At 33.4% G+C, this 20,004-nt stretch overlaps 1 protein-coding gene across 1 annotated transcript; it reads left to right on the forward strand.

Moving 5' to 3' along the window:
* The first annotated feature begins 17,293 nt into the window (after positions 1-17,293).
* LOC139850146 (uncharacterized) lies at positions 17,294-19,888 on the forward strand. The gene is made up of 5 exons (XM_071839735.1): positions 17,294-17,433; positions 17,529-19,264; positions 19,357-19,427; positions 19,472-19,669; positions 19,825-19,888. Exons 1-5 carry the CDS (start codon positions 17,358-17,360, stop codon positions 19,886-19,888), a joined length of 2,145 nt encoding a protein of 714 aa, XP_071695836.1. The 5' UTR covers positions 17,294-17,357.
* Positions 19,889-20,004: the final 116 nt, after the last annotated feature.

The following is a 20,004-nucleotide window of genomic DNA, read 5'->3' on the forward strand; positions in this document are numbered from 1 at the left end:
CAAAAAGCCTCAATTCGATTATCATTAGTTACACTTGCAGGGTGTAAGCGAGAACTTATATTATGTGATCACATGGGCTTGACGAGCCTCATTCAGACGGTTCGCTACCGTTAGCGGATGAAATATATTTTCGGGTTTAGTGTATGTTCTAACACTACGCAACAGGGTGCAAAACAGTTAAGTCTTGATAATTGGGTGCTCGCGAACATACTTTTGGAATGCAAACGATTTGGATAATCAACTATACAAAATCTTGTGGTTCAAAAACAACGTTTACAAACACCTATGATTTCACCAACGTTTTTCGTTGACAGTTTTCTATATGTTTCTCAGATTCATGATTGGCTATTTGATACATGCTTCCGCGTACACTCATACTTGCTTGGGGTCAAGCATACATGCATACACTTTGATTACTTGCTTGGAGTCAAGCATACATGCATACGCTAGTGATAGCACCTTTGGATTCAAACAAATGTTTACATACATATTTACGCTATTTATAGCAACCGTGATTTTAAACTAATTGTGTCGCAAGTTATTTCATTTATACTTTATAACTTTTGTAAAATTAAACTTGTTGTCGAACCGTTTGGTAAACTAAACTTTGTAAGTCATGTACGTTTCAAATGAATGCGACATAATTTTGGTCAAACGTGTCTCATTTAGGGACTATGACCACGCAACGGGACCTAAGTTAACGGCGCCGTCAATGACAATTTTGTCGGGTCGCTACAGTAGTGACCATAATAGTTGAGAACGTTTTACCACACTGGTAGGTAGTAAGCTGGGACGGCGGCGAAAAACATGGGAAGACAGAATTTCCAAACTAGTTTAACGAATGAAGTCGCGTCATCCTTACGCGTATGAATCTTCAATTTACGTGCGTTACCAGAAAGTGGCAGGGTACAGGTTTGCATGATGAGAGTTAGGTACAATTAAGAAGTTCACCGTAGAAAGTTTCAAGTATTAATGCACAAGTAGTCAAGTAAGTGCTATCTATAGCAAATGTATGTCAGAATGCAATGGCTAACTATCGGGTTGTAGTCTAGACTCACTAATGCGTCCTAACGATCATGTCAAACACACTAATGCATATCCTAGATCCTACAACCAACGCTCTGATACCAACTGTGACGACCCGCCAAAATCGCCATTGACGGCGCCGTCAACTTAGGTCCCGTTACGTGGTCATAGTCCATAAATGAGACGCGTTTGACCAAAATTATGTCACATTAATTTGAAACGTGTATGACTTGCAAAGTTTTAAGTTACCAAACGGTTCGACAACAAGTTTAAGTTTACAAAAATTGTAAAGTATAATGGAATAAGTTGCGACATAATATAAGTTGAAAATCACGAATGCTATCAATAGCGTATGCATGTAAACATGCTTGACCCCAAGCAAGTAATCAAAGTGTGTGGAAGCATGTATCAAGTAGCCAAGTATGAACCTGAGAAACATATAGAAAACTGTCAACGAAAAAACGTTGGTGAAATCATAGGTGTATTTGTAAACGTATGTTTTTGAACCACAAGATTTTGTATAAGTTGATTATCCAAATCGTTTGCATTCCAAAGATGTTGTTTGTTTGTCGAGCACCCAATTATCAAGGCTTAACTGAATGGTACCTCTGAATCATAGTGTTAGAACCTACACTATACCCGAAAATATATTTCATCCGCTAACGGTAGCGAACCGTCCGAATGAGGGTTCGTCAAACCCGTATAGCCACACAACATAAGTTCACGCTTACACCCTACAAGTGTAACTAATGATAATTGGACTTGAGGATTTTTGTTCTAACTCGCACGTGGAATGTTTGTTTTCGTACTTGTGTTCAAAGTATAAAGTATAAACCGTATATGTTTCTCATCCCATGATTTAAAGAGTAAAAGTGGTTGAAAAGGTGGGACTATGATCTCACCGTAGTTGCATGCCAAAGTACTTCATTTTAAACATTGTGCAATGAAAGTTGTTTAGTCTTGATCTAAACAAGTAAGTTATATCAATACCGGGTAAGACACAAGGTCGGTCGAAATGTGTTCAATTAGTTCTATGGCTCGTTACGACTCGATTATATAGCATGTGAATCAAGTTGTCAAGTTTCATGCAAGAATCAAGTATAAGAGAATTCTTATAACGTTTAAACAAAGTATTGGTTAAGTTTGAATAAAAGTCAACTTTGGCCAAGTCAAAGTCAACGAGAAAGTCAACACGTTCGGTTCGGGTCTTGGACAATTTTTCTGAGTTATATATTCATATATGAGCATGTTAGAACAAGTTACAGGTTAATCGGAGGTGCGTAGCATAGTTAGAATTAAACGTAAAAACGCGAAATTGGACAGCCCACTTTCCAGGCATACGTCGCGCCGTGCCAAGGGTTGGCCGCTCCACGGCAATACACCTGAGCTGATTCCTGGGCTGTTTCAAGTGTTCAAGTCTCGAACCAAAATTCACCAATTCGCAATTAATGAACCGCAAACATTCAAAACACGTATGTTATATCGTTAGAAAGGTAATTTAATGAGGAATACAACTAAACACATATTATCAACCAAATCCATTATTTACAATAACCAAATTCTCGTCGAATGATCACTAAAAGTTCATCATTAAAGTTTCAAGTTCATAAAATGCATTTCATGATTCGGGAACTTATCACACACATATAATATGCTGTTTCGTAGGTAACTACACATACATTGCAACTAAACACTCACCAATAACATCTCATAGCATTCAATGCATCAAAAGTTCGTTTTAAAATCTATCAAACCCTAACCAAGAATCATGAATTCAAAATTTATGCTAATGAAGTTTTTCCAAGTCAACCTACATACCAAAACGAAGCTAATGATGCTAGTAACACTTTTAACACATAAGGTTTAACATCTAACAACATTTAATCAACTAAAATCAAAGATTAAACTAACCCATTTTTCATATTCAAGCTAGTTACTCATACAAGCAAATCAAGCAACCAAATTACATATATATCAACCTAATGAGCCATAGACACTAATTAACACCATTTCAAGTCTATAAAACAAATTTAGAGAAATCTAGAGTTTTTAGAAACCTTACCCCAAGTAGTGAAATTAGTATCAAAACATAGAGGATGAAGAGAGGATTCCAAAAGTACAATTTGTTTTGTTGTAAGCTTCCTAGATCGAATTTAGATGATGATTCTTTGATGTTGGAGTTTGAGAGAAAAAGATGGAAGAAATCAAGAATGAGGAGGTGAAATGAATGAGTGGTGGTAGTGGGGGATTGACTAGTCAACCACTAGTCACTAGTTTGCCCACTTGACAAAATTAGTCCCTCGAGTTTGAAAGCGGGTGCGTGAAATAACCAAACTAATTATTTTAAATACGCTGGAGTGAACGAGAGATGTGATTATTAAATAACGGACTATAAAATAGATAAACGGATGATACGAATATAGATAGCGAAAGATATTATATAAAGAAAAAGACGGGCGTTAAAATAAATTAACGGAAAAGGCGGGTTATTACATAATTAACAAACGAGCCCTACGCAACTAACACCTAAACAAATAAGTTCACAATCAGAATGAAAATACATTTATAAGGAACTAAAAGTGACTAAAACTATAATAAGAAACCTAAAAATCGACAACATAACACCATTTTACAGATGGAGAACACCGCATGCAACCATCGGCAGCCCGCAGAAAAGCTGCTGGAATTAACCAGCAAATATATTCCAACCGACATCTGAGCTCACACCACTGTCAAGGCCTAACATGAGAGAACGTCGTATATGGAAGAATAGGCAATCGAGGAAAACCAAAAGAAACTGAAAGCACCCCGACAAAAAAATCAATTGCTGAAAAAGACAACCACAATATCTGAACCGCCATCAAAACGGGAGCCACCTCAAAACACCAAAACCCTGTCACTGAAAAAAAAATAGAATACCACGAAGGGTATTCGTCGCTTGATTTTTATAGAGAGGGAATCGCCACGGAGACTCCGGCAACGAAGAACATACTCTGGCGAGCAACAAACCACAACGAAAACATACAACGCCCGGATCTGATGAAGAATAAGCTTTTCAAATGCGCGAAATAACGAAATGATCTCGACCATATTTTCGGCAACTTAACAAACCGAACCAGTCAAAACAGGGACTGAACTACCACCGTGGGAAGGAGCGAGAGGCGGCGACTGTCAAAAAATACAAGATCCGACATTTAGTATATATCTCATATGACCAACGACCACGTTACGAGAACGACAATAAGAGGGTCAACTGCCGTCCAGAATAAGCGCGTCTTCTCGTGAAACCGTCGGTGGTTGAAGAGTGAAGGGGAGCATGATCAGCAAAACGTTGAAGAAACCGTATTAAAAAGAAGAATGGTGGCAAAAAAAAGAGGTAATCGGAGGGAAGAGACTGAGAGACGAAACTTGGGTTTATGTTTTGGGAAACGTGAGAGAGAGAGAGAGAGAGAGAGAGAGAAAGTTTAAATATGTTTTCAAACTTTTGGATCTAGGTTAAGGTTTTTTCTAAGGTAATAACATTTAACAGATTTGAGGATCAACAAGTATAACCGGTACAAAAGAAATCTAATCCTAGTCATAACAGACGACAATAATTCATTAACAAAATATAAATTCCATGCAACAAGGCGGAACATGTGTTTAGCATGTAAAATAGTACTCAGTAAAAGCTAGTTTTATAAAATTCAAACCCGTTTGTTTTATTACTAATTGTTATATAAATTATTATTTTTGGTACGATAAAAATATAACGTCCACCGTGAGGCTCGAACCCTCGACCACTAGGTCAATAATTGTTATAAATATTTTTTTTATTAGCTAATATCTATATCTATAAATTATATAAAGCGTGTGATCATAATCCTATGTGTCAACTCCTGGTTAAATCCTGCCACGTGTCAACTCCCCCTTTATTCCTGTCACGTGTTAGTTTATCAGTTATTTTTATCTATTAATCGAATTATTATATTTTCTAATTTAATTTAATATAGAGATTTCAATACCTAAAATATTATATTATCGTATAATATTATATTAATATTAATATTATATTATTATTTATGAATGATATTTTATATAATATAAAATTAATTTACAGTTTGCTCATAAATTTAAAAGGTTATGTCAATATAATATTGTATAATATTATATAAATTCACGGCTTATGTTATCAATCGAAGTTAAAATGGTTATTTGATAATTCTTATACGTATTTAGATGTATGTCTCTTCTGCTTCATTTGAAATTTTGATATAACGGATCTAGTTTGTACTAAAAACATATGCAATTAGAGATATACATAAAGTATTAATCTTAACGATCAATTTTAAAACAATTTTTTTGGGGTTCATGTTTGATGTTAATCGATTATTTTTCAATTGAAGTTACTGATTTCAACGGACGGGCTCATAATGCTTCAGTATTCAATACTAATGTTTTCGATACAAATGTTATTAGTAATAAAAGATTTTTTTATTGTAATTGCATTATAAATTTGATAAATATCAATATTAACATTATTAATTATTAATTTATACAAATGTCGTGCAACCAGGGGCGGTTTTATGTAGAGGTACGGGGGAGCCCGCGCCCAGTGGATTTGCAATGTTCAGTGTAAAATTTGTTTTCACCGCCGGTGAAAAGAAATTCAGCTTCCGCCACTACGTGCATCACAAACAGTGATAGCATAATATACTCTGTAATTGATGATAATTGTTTGATATTGATGTCACTAAAAACGAATTATAACCACTTTTAGTTTTAGTATTTAATATTTATTAAATTAAATTAGTATTAGAGCACTGAGAGTCGTGATACTGGGCTCAGTGTTAAATCTTAACACTGAGATTTAACACTGAAGCTAAAACAGGAGAAATCGTTTAGTGTTAAATTTCAAATTTCAGTGTCTAATTTAGTTTTTATTATTTATTTTTAAGACGTTGAAGCTAAAACAGGAGAAATCGTTCAGTGTTAAATTTCAAATTTTAGTGTCTAATTTAGTTTTTATCATTTATTTTTTTAGTTATTACTACTATATTAACTATTAGACAATATTAACTATTAGACAAAAACAATGAATAGTATCATGGACATTTTCATCATTTCCACCTTTTTTTTTCTTTACTAAAATCCATTTCACCAAATAAGCCCTCCACACTTTGTTCAAAAATTAAACCCCCCCCCCCAAAAAAAACAGGGGGGGCAAAGTGTCAAATCAATATTTTCATAAAATATCTTAAATAAACTTCACCCAAATATTCAACGGGTCATGACTTCTCGCTCGCAACGAGTTAAATTTTTCCGGCACCATCGTTAAACTCGAAATAATTTTACGAACACAATGTCACTAACTATAAGCAAAACGGATTCTTTTTAAAAAACGATAAATATTTGGGATACTTTTCATACACGTTGATTTTTCACTCGCAGGCTCCGTAACTATTTTTATCTATTAACAACAAACACATATGAGTCTTATTATTATTTTTTAATTATTTAGTAATTTTTTGGATATATCTCAGTAAATCTTCTACTCTTAAATCATACGAAGTGTTAATATAAGATAACGGCTAAATTGCGTAAAATTTTTAAAAGTCAACAATCCCATAGTGAAACGCGAAGATACACATATATTGTTAATTTAAAATAACATTTAAATCTTTGACGATTTAAACCTTTTAGTTCGACTCGAGTTGCTCTTCAACGACATAATCGTTAACCACGAAATAATTTTACAAACTAAACGCAATAAAATACATTGAAAACCGAACTCCCGGCGCGAAGCGAGGGTTCGAAAATTAGTTATGATTATTTAATACTTTTTATTATTATTTAATTCATTTAAAATAAAATCATTTCATTTATTATTGTAATTTATTTAAATAAATATTAACAAAATTAAAAAAGTTAGAGCCAAATATTTTTGATTAAATCAGCCCACCCATGAGTCTATGTTTGGCCCAAGTATTTAATTTAGAGCCTTTTATCTCAAGCTAATCTCCTTCTTCATCTCGTTTTTCTGCACGTCTACAACCATAACTAAATTAATAAAAAAACAGAAAATAAGAAAAAGAAAGAAAAAGAAGAAAAAAGGGAAAAAAAAAATAAAAATAAAATAACATGCATTCAACATCGCCTACGCGATGATAGCTGAAAACGGCGAGCGGCAATGGCGATTTAACGTCGGACGGGAGTCGACGACGCGGGATCCCGGGGTCGGATTTGTTAAAGGTGATTTTGATACATGACTCTTAGTGCTCTTAGCATTATGATTTTGTTAAACGCTTCCTAATTCTTTATCACACACTATATAATACTCCGTAATCACGAAGTTGACGATAGCAATATTGAATAAGATAATATGTATATTTTACAAAGTGGGTAACCAACATATTTGAAATATGTGCATGGTTGTTTTATCATGTCTATTTAAACGAACACAATTTACCAGATATGCATATCTTTTACAATCTTATTTTCCCACAAAATTTCAATTTCACATTTTACTAATTCAAACATAACAAATCAATATTTATGGATATGTTCGGCAAAACTAGATGGTAGCTGTAGCTTATAGTAGGTGTTAAATTTGTATATGTATTTTAAATGTTCAGCAAGGTAGCTATAATAGTTATAATAAAGTGTAAAGACTTTTTTGCTCAGTTGGTCCCTCTATTATACCCCAAATCGCTGGTTTGGTCCCTCAGTTTTTAATTTGGCAATCAGAGTCCCTTTATTATTTTAATTTTGCAATTGGAGTCTTCCGTCTAACGGACATCCAAATCGAACGTTAACTCCCATCACGTGAGTTACACGTGATGGGTAATATCGGAATTAATTTTAATTCTTGGTACTGAATAAACCCAAACGGGTATGGTCCCCCACTTTTATCCACCGATTTTCACACTCTGTAATGACCCGGAATTTTCTGACCAAATTATACTTATGAGATTAATATTTACATAAATTAAACCACACCAACATGATAAGCAATCCAAATTGTTGAGACTTATGTTTTTGAAAAGAGTTTTACACAACGTTTGATCGTCCAATATGACCGATGATATCACGAACTATATAACATACGATAATTATACGTTTTTGTATATATATGTATTTATATATATTTAACATGATCTAAGGATGGTTTAACATCTCATTGTCTACTAATGACAATGAGTTATAAGTATATTTTGAAACTACTAACTTAAGTTTTCAAAACGATAACTATACGTAACATTCTTTGATATATGTACTTATAATCTATAATGCTTATACATTTATCGTATATATAATGTATTTAATCACTTTTTAAGGACTTAAATACATAAAACAATATAAGTATATTCACAAAAGATAGCTATATTTGAATTCTCGTTCCGTTTCCTCAAGATTTCTATACGTATATCTAGGGTATATGTACCCGTATCATACCCAGCTTCTATATGTATTTACTATTGGTATATACACATCAAATCAACATCCTAATCAACATTATTACTGCCCTAGATATGAGGTAACTATGATTTGTCAAGTAGTATGAATTATTAGTAAGAAAACAAAATTAGGAATCCTTTTCTTTCTTTATAAACTAAAAACTTTTTTATAAATGAACACCATTTCTTCACTCCATTTTCTCATACCTACACCCTCATTTCTCTCTCAAAATACTCCTAACTTCATACTTGATCATCTCCAAGCATTTTCCCCATCATTTAGCTTTAATTACAAGCCTTAAACACCATAAGAAAACTCTTTCAAGAACATATCAAAATAACCACCCATTTGAAGAAGTTTACTTCCAACCTTTTGATCTAACTCCACCACTCTTTGATTCCAAGATTATTTATTATATTTTGCAGTAACTTTGTCCAAGTAACTTGAGGTAGTAACCTTGTTCATAATCTTATTCAATTCATATTCATATAGCTATCTTATTTTGTGGTACAAAATTTTAACAACAAGAACATAGTTTGAATGATTTCAAACTTGTTCGCAAACTAAATAGATCCTTCTAACTTGACTTTTAAAACACTTCAAGACCTGTAATATATCATAATGATATGCTAACCTAACAAGATATAACTTGGTTTTACAAAGAACATCTTAAAAACTGAATCTACGTCGTCGGAGTGCAACCAGGGGCTGTTTTGGGTTGGATAATTAAAAACCATCTTGAACTTCGAATTGGAAGTTCATGTTCTGGAAAAATGATATTTCTTATGAATATGTTAACACATAGAAATTTCATGGTTTAACTCAAAGTGTAAGTATTTTTAGAAAAATGATCATTAAATGTTGTTTTTATGATGGAAAATGATCACTTTCATAAGTTTCACCAAAGTTTGACCTATAACCTATGATTTTGAATACAAACTAAGGTATTTTTTGTGCATATTCTTAAAATTTGACTCAATCCAAGGAAGTGTCAAGTTGAACCAACCAAAACGGAGTTGTAATGAAGAAACTACGACTAAAACAAGATTGGGTATCCAAAGCAAGTTTAGCTACGAAAATATTTGGAGAAAAAGTAAATTAATCATATCTTTTGTAATTAATATGATATTTTATATATAATTACTTATGATTTGATTTTATATATTTCAGGACCACCCGTAAACAACACGAGAAGATTAATCATAAGACCTCATGATTGTACGCAACACGTCATTTGACAACACGGTACTTTATGTACACAACACGTCATTTGACAACATGGTACCATGGGTCGAGATTAATTCTGATCAATACGAATACGATGAGGTCTTTATTTATTTTATTTAAGCAACTAATTGTGGACCACTAACATCGGACTGCTAAACGGACTAAGAAAATATTAAAAGTATATATATATATATATATATATATATATATATATATATATATATATATATATATATATATATATATGTATATATATATATGTAACGATTACTTAAAAAGAAAATATGTTGATATATTATATATATGGTTAGGTTCGTGATATCTATCGGAGACCAAGTCGAATTAAATACCTTCAAGGCAAAAGTGAGTTTCATTTGCTCCCTTTTTAATTGCTTTTGCAATATATATTTTTGGGCTGAGAATACATGCGCTGCTTTTATAAATATTTACAAAATAGACACAAGTACTTAAAAATATATTCTACGTTGAGTTGTACCACTGGCATATTTCCCTGTAGCTTGGTAACTACTATTTACATGGGTATTGTAAACGCGAATCCTGTTGATAGATCTATCGGGCCTGACAACCCCAACCGGACTGGACGACCAGTATTCAACGGTTGCACAGTACTTCGTTTTGGTGACTACACTTGGTACGGTGTAGTGAGATTTCATAATAAAGGGAATATGCGACGTTGATTAAATGTTAACTATGGTTACCAAGTGCTCAACCACTTAGAATGCTTTACATACACTTGCGAGTGTATTATGTTTATGATTATGAAATCTTGTGGTCTATTAACATATTGAAATGATTGTTATGATAAACCTATGAACTCACCGACCTTTTGGTTGACACTTTAAAGCATGTTTATTCTCAGGTACGAATTAAGTCTTCCGCTGTGCATTTGCTCAATATAAGGACATTACTTGGAGCCGATCATCGCAATGGGACCAAATGTTGATGACTTCGTCCACGTGGATTAGGACGGGTTCTTTTCAGTTGGTATCAGAGCGGTGGTCGTAGCGAACCAGGTCTTGCATTAATGTGTCTAACTAGTAGTTGTTAGGATGCATTAATGAGTCTGGACTTCGACCGTGTCTACATGTCAAAAGTTTTGCTTATCATTTCTAGTCGGAAATCATCTGCTTATCATCCTTAGGAAATTACCTGCTTATCATTCATAAGTCTAGACACGTTTTACTGCATTTACTGCATTGATAGTGTATAGACAAATTCTTATCTTAGCATATCTGTTATTGCGAACTTTGACTGATATCTTTTCAAAGATTCTTCGTAATTTACGGGATTTTGGTATTATATATACATATGTAAATTATGTATTGAAGAGTACCAAATCTAACTCCTATAATCTATTCCATACCAAAAATTCATTTTCCCCATTATACAAGATGGATTCCGCATCTAGTTCGAATTCTTCAGATTCCGACAGTTATGCCGATATGAATTTCCATTCGGGCTCCGAAAGCAGCGTCACCGGAATGGATCAACCAATTTCCCATCATCTATTCTGGATGAATTGGGGATGGGTTCGTAATATACTAAATCACTGAAGACAAGAAGAAGGTGATCCATTCCATCCACCAAATTTCCCTCTTGGCGATGAACCTGAAGCACTTACCGGTGAACCTATTCGAAACACCATTTTCTCTCTTATTTCTAGAGTATCTTGTCACGATTATATACTATCCCATATTACAAATCTTTTTCATTCGCTGGCTCCAACCGCCAATCATCCTAGTGTACTAGCAGAAGTTAACGAACTTCGCGCTCGCGTGACGGCTTTGGAGAACATGGTGCGAAGGTTGCAAACACCAGCAGCAGCACCAGCAGCATAATCAGCACCACCATCAATAACATCAATAATACCATCATCACCACTAACAAACAACATCTACATCACACGTCTCGACATCATAATCTGTCCCACAAACATCAACATCATACGCACGATAGATACCAAGGAGTACCAACAATAATGAACGATGAAGTATTGATCCATAACTTCATTGATATTCTGCGAAGAATATGTGGTTTCAAAAAGTTTTAGAGATTTCTTATTCTAGCTCAAACCGAAAAGCAAATGAGATTAATATCATATTAACTCATTAAATTCATGATTTCATCTGAAGAAAATATATATGTATATATGTTTTCATAAAGATTGTAATTAAAAGTTCTTTTGTACAAAATATTAATGGTGAAATTTTTTTTTAACGGGTAGGTAATACCCGAGGAATAATTAGATTTCATCTTAATAAGTTACATTGTACATTCGTCGAAGCTGATTCAACAGTCATTTACTATCCTACTTACAACCATCGATATACGTATCCGTTCACAGCAGAATAACCATTTTCATTCAATTTCATATTTGGATTTTGACTTCCCAGAATCCAACAAGTGGCATATGAAGAAAACATATGACAAAATAAAATCTGTTAGAAACAAACAAATTAACTATGAAAAATTTTGTTAAGAATCCACGCTAACTGTTCCAGCTAACTGTTCCTAGCTAACTGATTACATGTTATTTATCGCAGTTTATTTATCACAATTTAATTATCGCACTTTTATTTATCGTCATTTAATTTCTGTAATTATTTTACGCACTTTAAATATCGGGACACGTATACAATGTTTTGACATATCATATCGACGCATCTATATATATTATTTGGAATCACCATAGACACTCTATATGCAGTAATGATCGAATTCTCTATACAGGGTTGAGGTTGATTCTACAATAATATATATAGTTTGAGTTGTGATCGAGTCTGAGACGTATACGGGTCACGACACGTATTAATTAATTCGTATATTATATATTAAACTATATATGAATTATTGGACTGTTACTGTGGACTAATGACATTAGACAATTAAAATGAATTAAAATATTGATTATAACATATGAAACTAAACATTTCTTCAAGATTGCCACTTGATTTCATCTTAAACCTCATTGTATCTCGACGATTACAATCAGCGTTCAAATCTATCATGATTCTTAAAAACACCTCAATCGAGAGGATTAACCAACCGCACTTCATCTATGGAAGAAAAGATTGATGCATATAGTTATGCACCTGAAAAACCCTCGGAAACTGAGTAAACGTTTGACACGTATCTGTTCTAGTTCCTTTGACATTGTTATTACCGAAGATCATTTTGCAATCCCTTTCCAAAGTAGCTAATTTTGTCATAGCTCCAGCAAGTCAACTCCGACTTTTCATCCGAAACAACTTTATTATAACCGCGATATATATGCGTACTCTTTATTGTTACTGGGGAACCTTTTATATTCCACAATATTACCATCAGCGATTAATCATTCTAAAAACACAATTCTCCTGAAACTACCTCGGTTTGATAACCGATGACCCAGATCAGTTAACTTTGAAAATGCTGACGAAGCAGCATGTTATAGATGATCTTAATGGCCAAAAGTTTGATGATAAAGAAAGGAGTGTTAGGAACGCTCGATAGAAAATTTAGTACCGAAAAGCGGATTATGCGAAACTATGAAGAAAGCTGTGGACAAATCACAAAGAATAAGTTTGCCTTCAAAGAATCCAAATGATTCTGTGCCTGCTGAAATCGTTAGCAAACATCTTATTTCTCATTCTAAACCTTCACAGACAAATCTTCTTCATCATCCATTGATATTAGAAATTCTAAGATATTCTCGTATGTTCTATTATAAATATCCTCCATATTTCTGGCGATATTTTCACAACTATTCTTATCTGAGATCATTTATCTCTCCGTAATATCTGCAACATAAAAGAAACTGTGTTAGTTTCTAAATTCTGAAACCTTCGAGTTTAAAATATGAATGTTTTGAAGTAGTGTTGGGAACTGAAGCATAGATTAGTATAATATAATGACACTTGATCAACGTCATTATATTACAGTAAGTCATGCTGAGTTTCTAATGAAGCATGATGATTCACAGTACCGTCATCATGTGCCATTTACACGACTCTTACATTCTATCTAATCTCTAAACATATCAAGAGAATATTTTTCTGGATGACTCGGTCTTCTCCAGGGTATTCTGGTAATTTAACAAATCAAAATCGTTCTATTACCATTTTCTTCTTAGAGCATTAGCTATGTTCATTCTGAATTTCATATCTACGAATTCCGGACCATTACTCACTTGACTAAAAGTCGGGAAGAGAAAACGAAAGCATGAAGCTCCGAAAAATAATGAAGAATATAAACTCCGATAATAACCCCGAAATTACAAACCGTGTATATCGATGCAGATAGCAATATAGAGACACGGGAGAATTAGAAACACTATAAACACAAGAGTATAGTAGAAGTAAATAGATTCTTCTGGTGGTAGATGAAAAAGAAGAATGACAGATATAAAAGTTAGGAGTATATCAAGAATCAGGACTGGATGGAGCATATTGATGAATGCTTTAAAGTAAGAATCAAGGAAGAAAGAATAGAAGGTGTGAGTCGTGGAAAATAAGGAAACGAAGGGGTGAATTTATAGTGAAATATCCGACAGAGCAATCGAAACAGATTATTGCATATAATCAAAGAAGATCCTGATTTCCTTAATCACCAAAGAACCAAATCTTATTACGTAAGATTCTCTTTAAATCCCTTAAATCCCGGAAATCAATCATAACTACTCATCTCACTCTTTTACGATAGTCTCATTTATATTCTTCGCATAATCGAATCATTTTATCTGCATTACTCAATGATGATAAAACTCCATTATCACCTTATATTTGTCATGAAAACCTTCTTATTGTTATCCATAACAACCTCTATCAAATTTCGGGGACGAAATTTCTTTAACGGGTAGGTACTGTAATGACCCGGAATTTTCTGACCAAATTATACTTATGAGATTAATATTTACATAAATTAAACCACACCAACATGATAAGCAATCCAAATTGTTGAGACTTATGTTTTTGAAAAGAGTTTTACACAACGTTTGATCGTCCAATATGACCGATGATATCACGAACTATATAACATACGATAATTATACGTTTTTGTATATATATGTATTTATATATATTTAACATGATCTAAGGATGGTTTAACATCTCATTGTCTACTAATGACAATGAGTTATAAGTATATTTTGAAACTACTAACTTAAGTTTTCAAAACGATAACTATACGTAACATTCTTTGATATATATACTTATAATCTATAATGCTTATACATTTATCGTATATATAATGTATTTAATCACTTTTTAAGGACTTAAATACATAAAACAATATAAGTATATTCACAAAAGATAGCTATATTTGAATTCTCGTTCCGTTTCCTCAAGATTTCTATACGTATATCTAGGGTATATGTACCCGTATCATACCCAGCTTCTATATGTATTTACTATTGGTATATACACATCAAATCAACATCCTAATCAACATTATTACTGCCCTAGATATGAGGTAACTATGATTTGTCAAGTAGTATGAATTATTAGTAAGAAAACAAAATTAGGAATCCTTTTCTTTCTTTATAAACTAAAAACTTTTTTATAAATGAACACCATTTCTTCACTCCATTTTCTCATACCTACACCCTCATTTCTCTCTCAAAATACTCCTAACTTCATACTTGATCATCTCCAAGCATTTTCCCCATCATTTAGCTTTAATTACAAGCCTTAAACACCATAAGAAAACTCTTTCAAGAACATATCAAAATAACCACCCATTTGAAGAAGTTTACTTCCAACCTTTTGATCTAACTCCACCACTCTTTGATTCCAAGATTATTTATTATATTTTGCAGTAACTTTGTCCAAGTAACTTGAGGTAGTAACCTTGTTCATAATCTTATTCAATTCATATTCATATAGCTATCTTATTTTGTGGTACAAAATTTTAACAACAAGAACATAGTTTGAATGATTTCAAACTTGTTCGCAAACTAAATAGATCCTTCTAACTTGACTTTTAAAACACTTCAAGACCTGTAATATATCATAATGATATGCTAACCTAACAAGATATAACTTGGTTTTACAAAGAACATCTTAAAAACTGAATCTACGTCGTCGGAGTGCAACCAGGGGCTGTTTTGGGTTGGATAATTAAAAACCATCTTGAACTTCGAATTGGAAGTTCATGTTCTGGAAAAATGATATTTCTTATGAATATGTTAACACATAGAAATTTCATGGTTTAACTCAAAGTGTAAGTATTTTTAGAAAAATGATCATTAAATGTTGTTTTTATGATGGAAAATGATCACTTTCATAAGTTTCACCAAAGTTTGACCTATAACCTATGATTTTGAATACAAACTAAGGTATTTTTTGTGCATATTCTTAAAATTTGACTCAATCCAAGGAAGTGTCAAGTTGAACCAACTAAAACGGAGTTGTAATGAAGAAACTACGACTAAAACAAGATTGGGTATCCAAAGCAAGTTTAGCTACGAAAATATTTGGAGAAAAAGTAAATTAATCATATCTTTTGTAATTAATATGATATTTTATATATAATTACTTATGATTTGATTTTATATATTTCAGGACCACCCGTAAACAACACGAGAAGATTAATCATAAGACCTCATGATTGTACGCAACACGTCATTTGACAACACGGTACTTTATGTACACAACACGTCATTTGACAACATGGTACCATGGGTCGAGATTAATTCTGATCAATACGAATACGATGAGGTCTTTATTTATTTTATTTAAGCAACTAATTGTGGACCACTAACATCGGACTGCTAACCACGGACTAAGAAAATATTAAAAGTATATATATATATATATATATATATATATATATATATATATATATATATATATGTATATATATATATGTAACGATTACTTAAAAAGAAAATATGTTGATATATTATATATATGGTTAGGTTCGTGATATCTATCGGAGACCAAGTCGAATTAAATACCTTCAAGGCAAAAGTGAGTTTCATTTGCTCCCTTTTTAATTGCTTTTGCAATATATATTTTTGGGCTGAGAATACATGCGCTGCTTTTATAAATATTTACAAAATAGACACAAGTACTTAAAAATATATTCTACGTTGAGTTGTACCACTGGCATATTTCCCTGTAGCTTGGTAACTACTATTTACATGGGTATTGTAAACGCGAATCCTGTTGATAGATCTATCGGGCCTGACAACCCCAACCGGACTGGACGACCAGTATTCAACGGTTGCACAGTACTTCGTTTTGGTGACTACACTTGGTACGGTGTAGTGAGATTTCATAATAAAGGGAATATGCGACGTTGATTAAATGTTAAGTATGGTTACCAAGTGCTCAACCACTTAGAATGCTTTACATACACTTGCGAGTGTATTATGTTTATGATTATGAAATCTTGTGGTCTATTAACATATTGAAATGATTGTTATGATAAACCTATGAACTCACCGACCTTTTGGTTGACACTTTAAAGCATGTTTATTCTCAGGTACGAATTAAGTCTTCCGCTGTGCATTTGCTCAATATAAGGACATTACTTGGAGCCGATCATCGCAATGGGACCAAATGTTGATGACTTCGTCCACGTGGATTAGGACGGGTTCTTTTCACACTCATCCCTCCAAATAGTGTTAACCACGAAGTAAAACCTAAAAGCAAAATTGATTATCAATGGATGATTCAATGGATGATTCATGGACTATTCGTACATCAGAAACTGATCAAAAGGCTATCGACCAATTATACGGTATGTTTTATGCACCCAAAGCTCATAATTCTGTGGAACCCTAAATATTATTAGGTAATTGTTTTGTTAACTTTAATTTTTTACACATTTTTCAGATGTATACCCTGATTTGTTCACGATTGTGTTACATCATGGTGGATATTTTAGAATGGGTAGTGAAGTTGTGTACACAGAAGGTAAAACTGATTACATTGATTGTTTTGACATTGAAAAGTTTTGTTTAGGACAACTGGATTCAGTCATGCAAGAATTAGGTTATGATCCCACCAGGTCTGTGGTATATCGTTTTCTTAAACCCAATACAAACATGGATACTGGGTTAAATCTTTTAAATGATAATGAACATAGGGACTATTTGCTTAGTTGTCTAGAAGATGGTGATGTGATTTATAGACAAATTGATGTGTATGCTGAACATGAGGATATTAAAGGGAAGAGGTTATGGTCAGAACAAATTAATAATGATAACTTAGTAGTTGGTGGTGTTCACAGTGATGGGAGCTTAGTAGAGGGTGATAACAGTGAAGGTAGTGACTCTGAGGATAGTGATTACATTGTTGATGATGAAAATGAGATTTTGGATGTTCATGTAGAGATGAAAGATTTTAATTTTAACATTGATAAGAATGTAGAGTTTATGGGAAATGGCTGTAACTCATTTGAAGATGATGAGGTCAATATTGAGGGTACAGAATTGGAAGTGTTGAACAATGATGGTTTTGAAAGCTATGATTCTCAAAGTGATGAAGAAGGGGTAAGGAAGAAGAGAATTCGTAATCATAAAAAGGAGGTTGAAGGTAGTGTTCAAGTGGGAAAAACTTTCTTCTATCTTGGACAAAAGTTTGAAAGTAAATCAGAGGTTAGGGAAGCTGTGAGAATGCATGCTATTGAAACTAGGAGAAAGCTAGTTATTGTTAAGAATGACAAAAGAAGAATTAGGGTTAAATGTGAAGGGTTGTGTATAAATTCAAAAGGTGGTGAGATAGTTAGTCAAAGTGATTTGTCAAAGAAGACAAAATGTGATGTGGGGCCCAGTAACTTAAGAGTTAAAGGTGGTGTAGTTGGGAAGAGTAAAGACAAAGTGACTAGTCAAATTAAAAAAGCAGGGGAATCTTGTAGTGGGAAGACTAACAAATGGGCAAAAAGGGAATTACACATTGTTTGTGAGTGGGTGTTGTTGGTATCCAAAGAAAAAGATAGTGAAGAATGGGAGGTTAGAACCTACAGACACCAACATGAATGTCAACCTGCAAGAATACTAAAATTCTGCACTTACCAATTTTTATCAAATCGGTTGGTACCTCAAATTCAAAAGAATCCAAAGATACCAATTAAAGCTGTCAGATCATATTTGGAAACAGAAACTGAATTAATCATCAGTGAGCATAAAGCATATCGTGCTGTGAGAAAGGCAACAAAGATGATTCAAGGGGATTATAAATCTCAGTATGCTGAGCTCAGAGATTATGTTTGTGAATTAAAGAGAGGTAATGTTGATACTACTGTTAAGTTTGAGGTTGAGCCAGGAACCCTAAAGTCTGAAACTAGGGTTTTTAAGAGAATTTACATTTGTTTGGGACCATTGAAGAAGGGTTTTAAAGCAATAGGTAGAGATCTACTTGGGTTGGATGGTGCTTTTATGAAACAACCTGCAACTGGTTGTATTTTGAGTGCTGTAGGGGTTGATTCAAACAATGGCATATATCCTGTAGCATATGCCATTGTTGAACAAGAGTGTGGTTCATCCTGGACTTGGTTCTTAGAGTGCTTGGGTCAAGATCTTGACTTGTCTACCAATTCTAACTTTACTTTTATCAGTGACAGGCAAAAGGTAAAAATTACTTGTTTAATTCATATTTAATTTAATTACATTACATTTGTTAATGGTTAGTTACTTTAACTTTTATTGTTTTATGCTGTTAGGGTTTAATACAAGCTGTTACAAATGTGTTTCCTTGTGCTGAGCATAGACATTGCCTTAGACAGGAAGGGCTGTATCAGATGTGTTGCTCAGTAACATGTGTGAGTGTTTCAACAGATGGTTAGTTGATGCACGTGACAAACCCATAGTTACAGCTTTAGAATACATCCGAGAGTATTGCATGAAGAGAATTGTTAATGTAAAGAAAAACATTTCCAAGACTAATGGCCCTTTAACACCTGCAGCCACCAAATTGTTTGAGAATATCAAATCTGAGGCTCACCAGTGTACTGTCTTATGGGGTGGAGATCAAAGGTACCAAGTGAGTGGAAAAGTTAATCAATATGTTGTGGATATGGAGACTAGATCATGTGCTTGTAGAAAGTGGGAACTAACAGGGATACCTTGTAAGCATGCAATTGCAGTGTTTTATAACATGAGTGAAAATGGTTTGGAAACTGGTGAACCAGAAACATGGGTTCATCCCGTGTATTTGTTAGATACATGGATCAAAACTTACCAATACACCATTGAGCCATTGAATGGGAGAAGCTTATGGCCAAAGGCAGAAGGCATGTTCACTCTGGTATCACCAAAGACTATTTCCACACCTGGTCGTCCAAAAAGGAAAAGAAGGTTGTCCAAAAATG

This window comes from Rutidosis leptorrhynchoides, chromosome 5 (genome assembly GCF_046630445.1).
Source record: "Rutidosis leptorrhynchoides isolate AG116_Rl617_1_P2 chromosome 5, CSIRO_AGI_Rlap_v1, whole genome shotgun sequence".
Classification (NCBI taxonomy): domain Eukaryota; kingdom Viridiplantae; phylum Streptophyta; class Magnoliopsida; order Asterales; family Asteraceae; genus Rutidosis; species Rutidosis leptorrhynchoides.

Excerpts from the sequence above, each read along its gene's own strand:
- LOC139850146 (XM_071839735.1), top strand. The coding sequence starts at position 17,358 with ATGGATGATTCAATGGATGATTCATGGACTATTCGTACATCAGAAACT. Across the intron at positions 19,265-19,356 it reads TTATCAGTGACAGGCAAAAG|GGTTTAATACAAGCTGTTAC; the intron begins GTAAAAATTACT and ends TTATGCTGTTAG. Across the intron at positions 19,670-19,824 it reads TTATGGGGTGGAGATCAAAG|AAACATGGGTTCATCCCGTG; the intron begins GTACCAAGTGAG and ends CTGGTGAACCAG.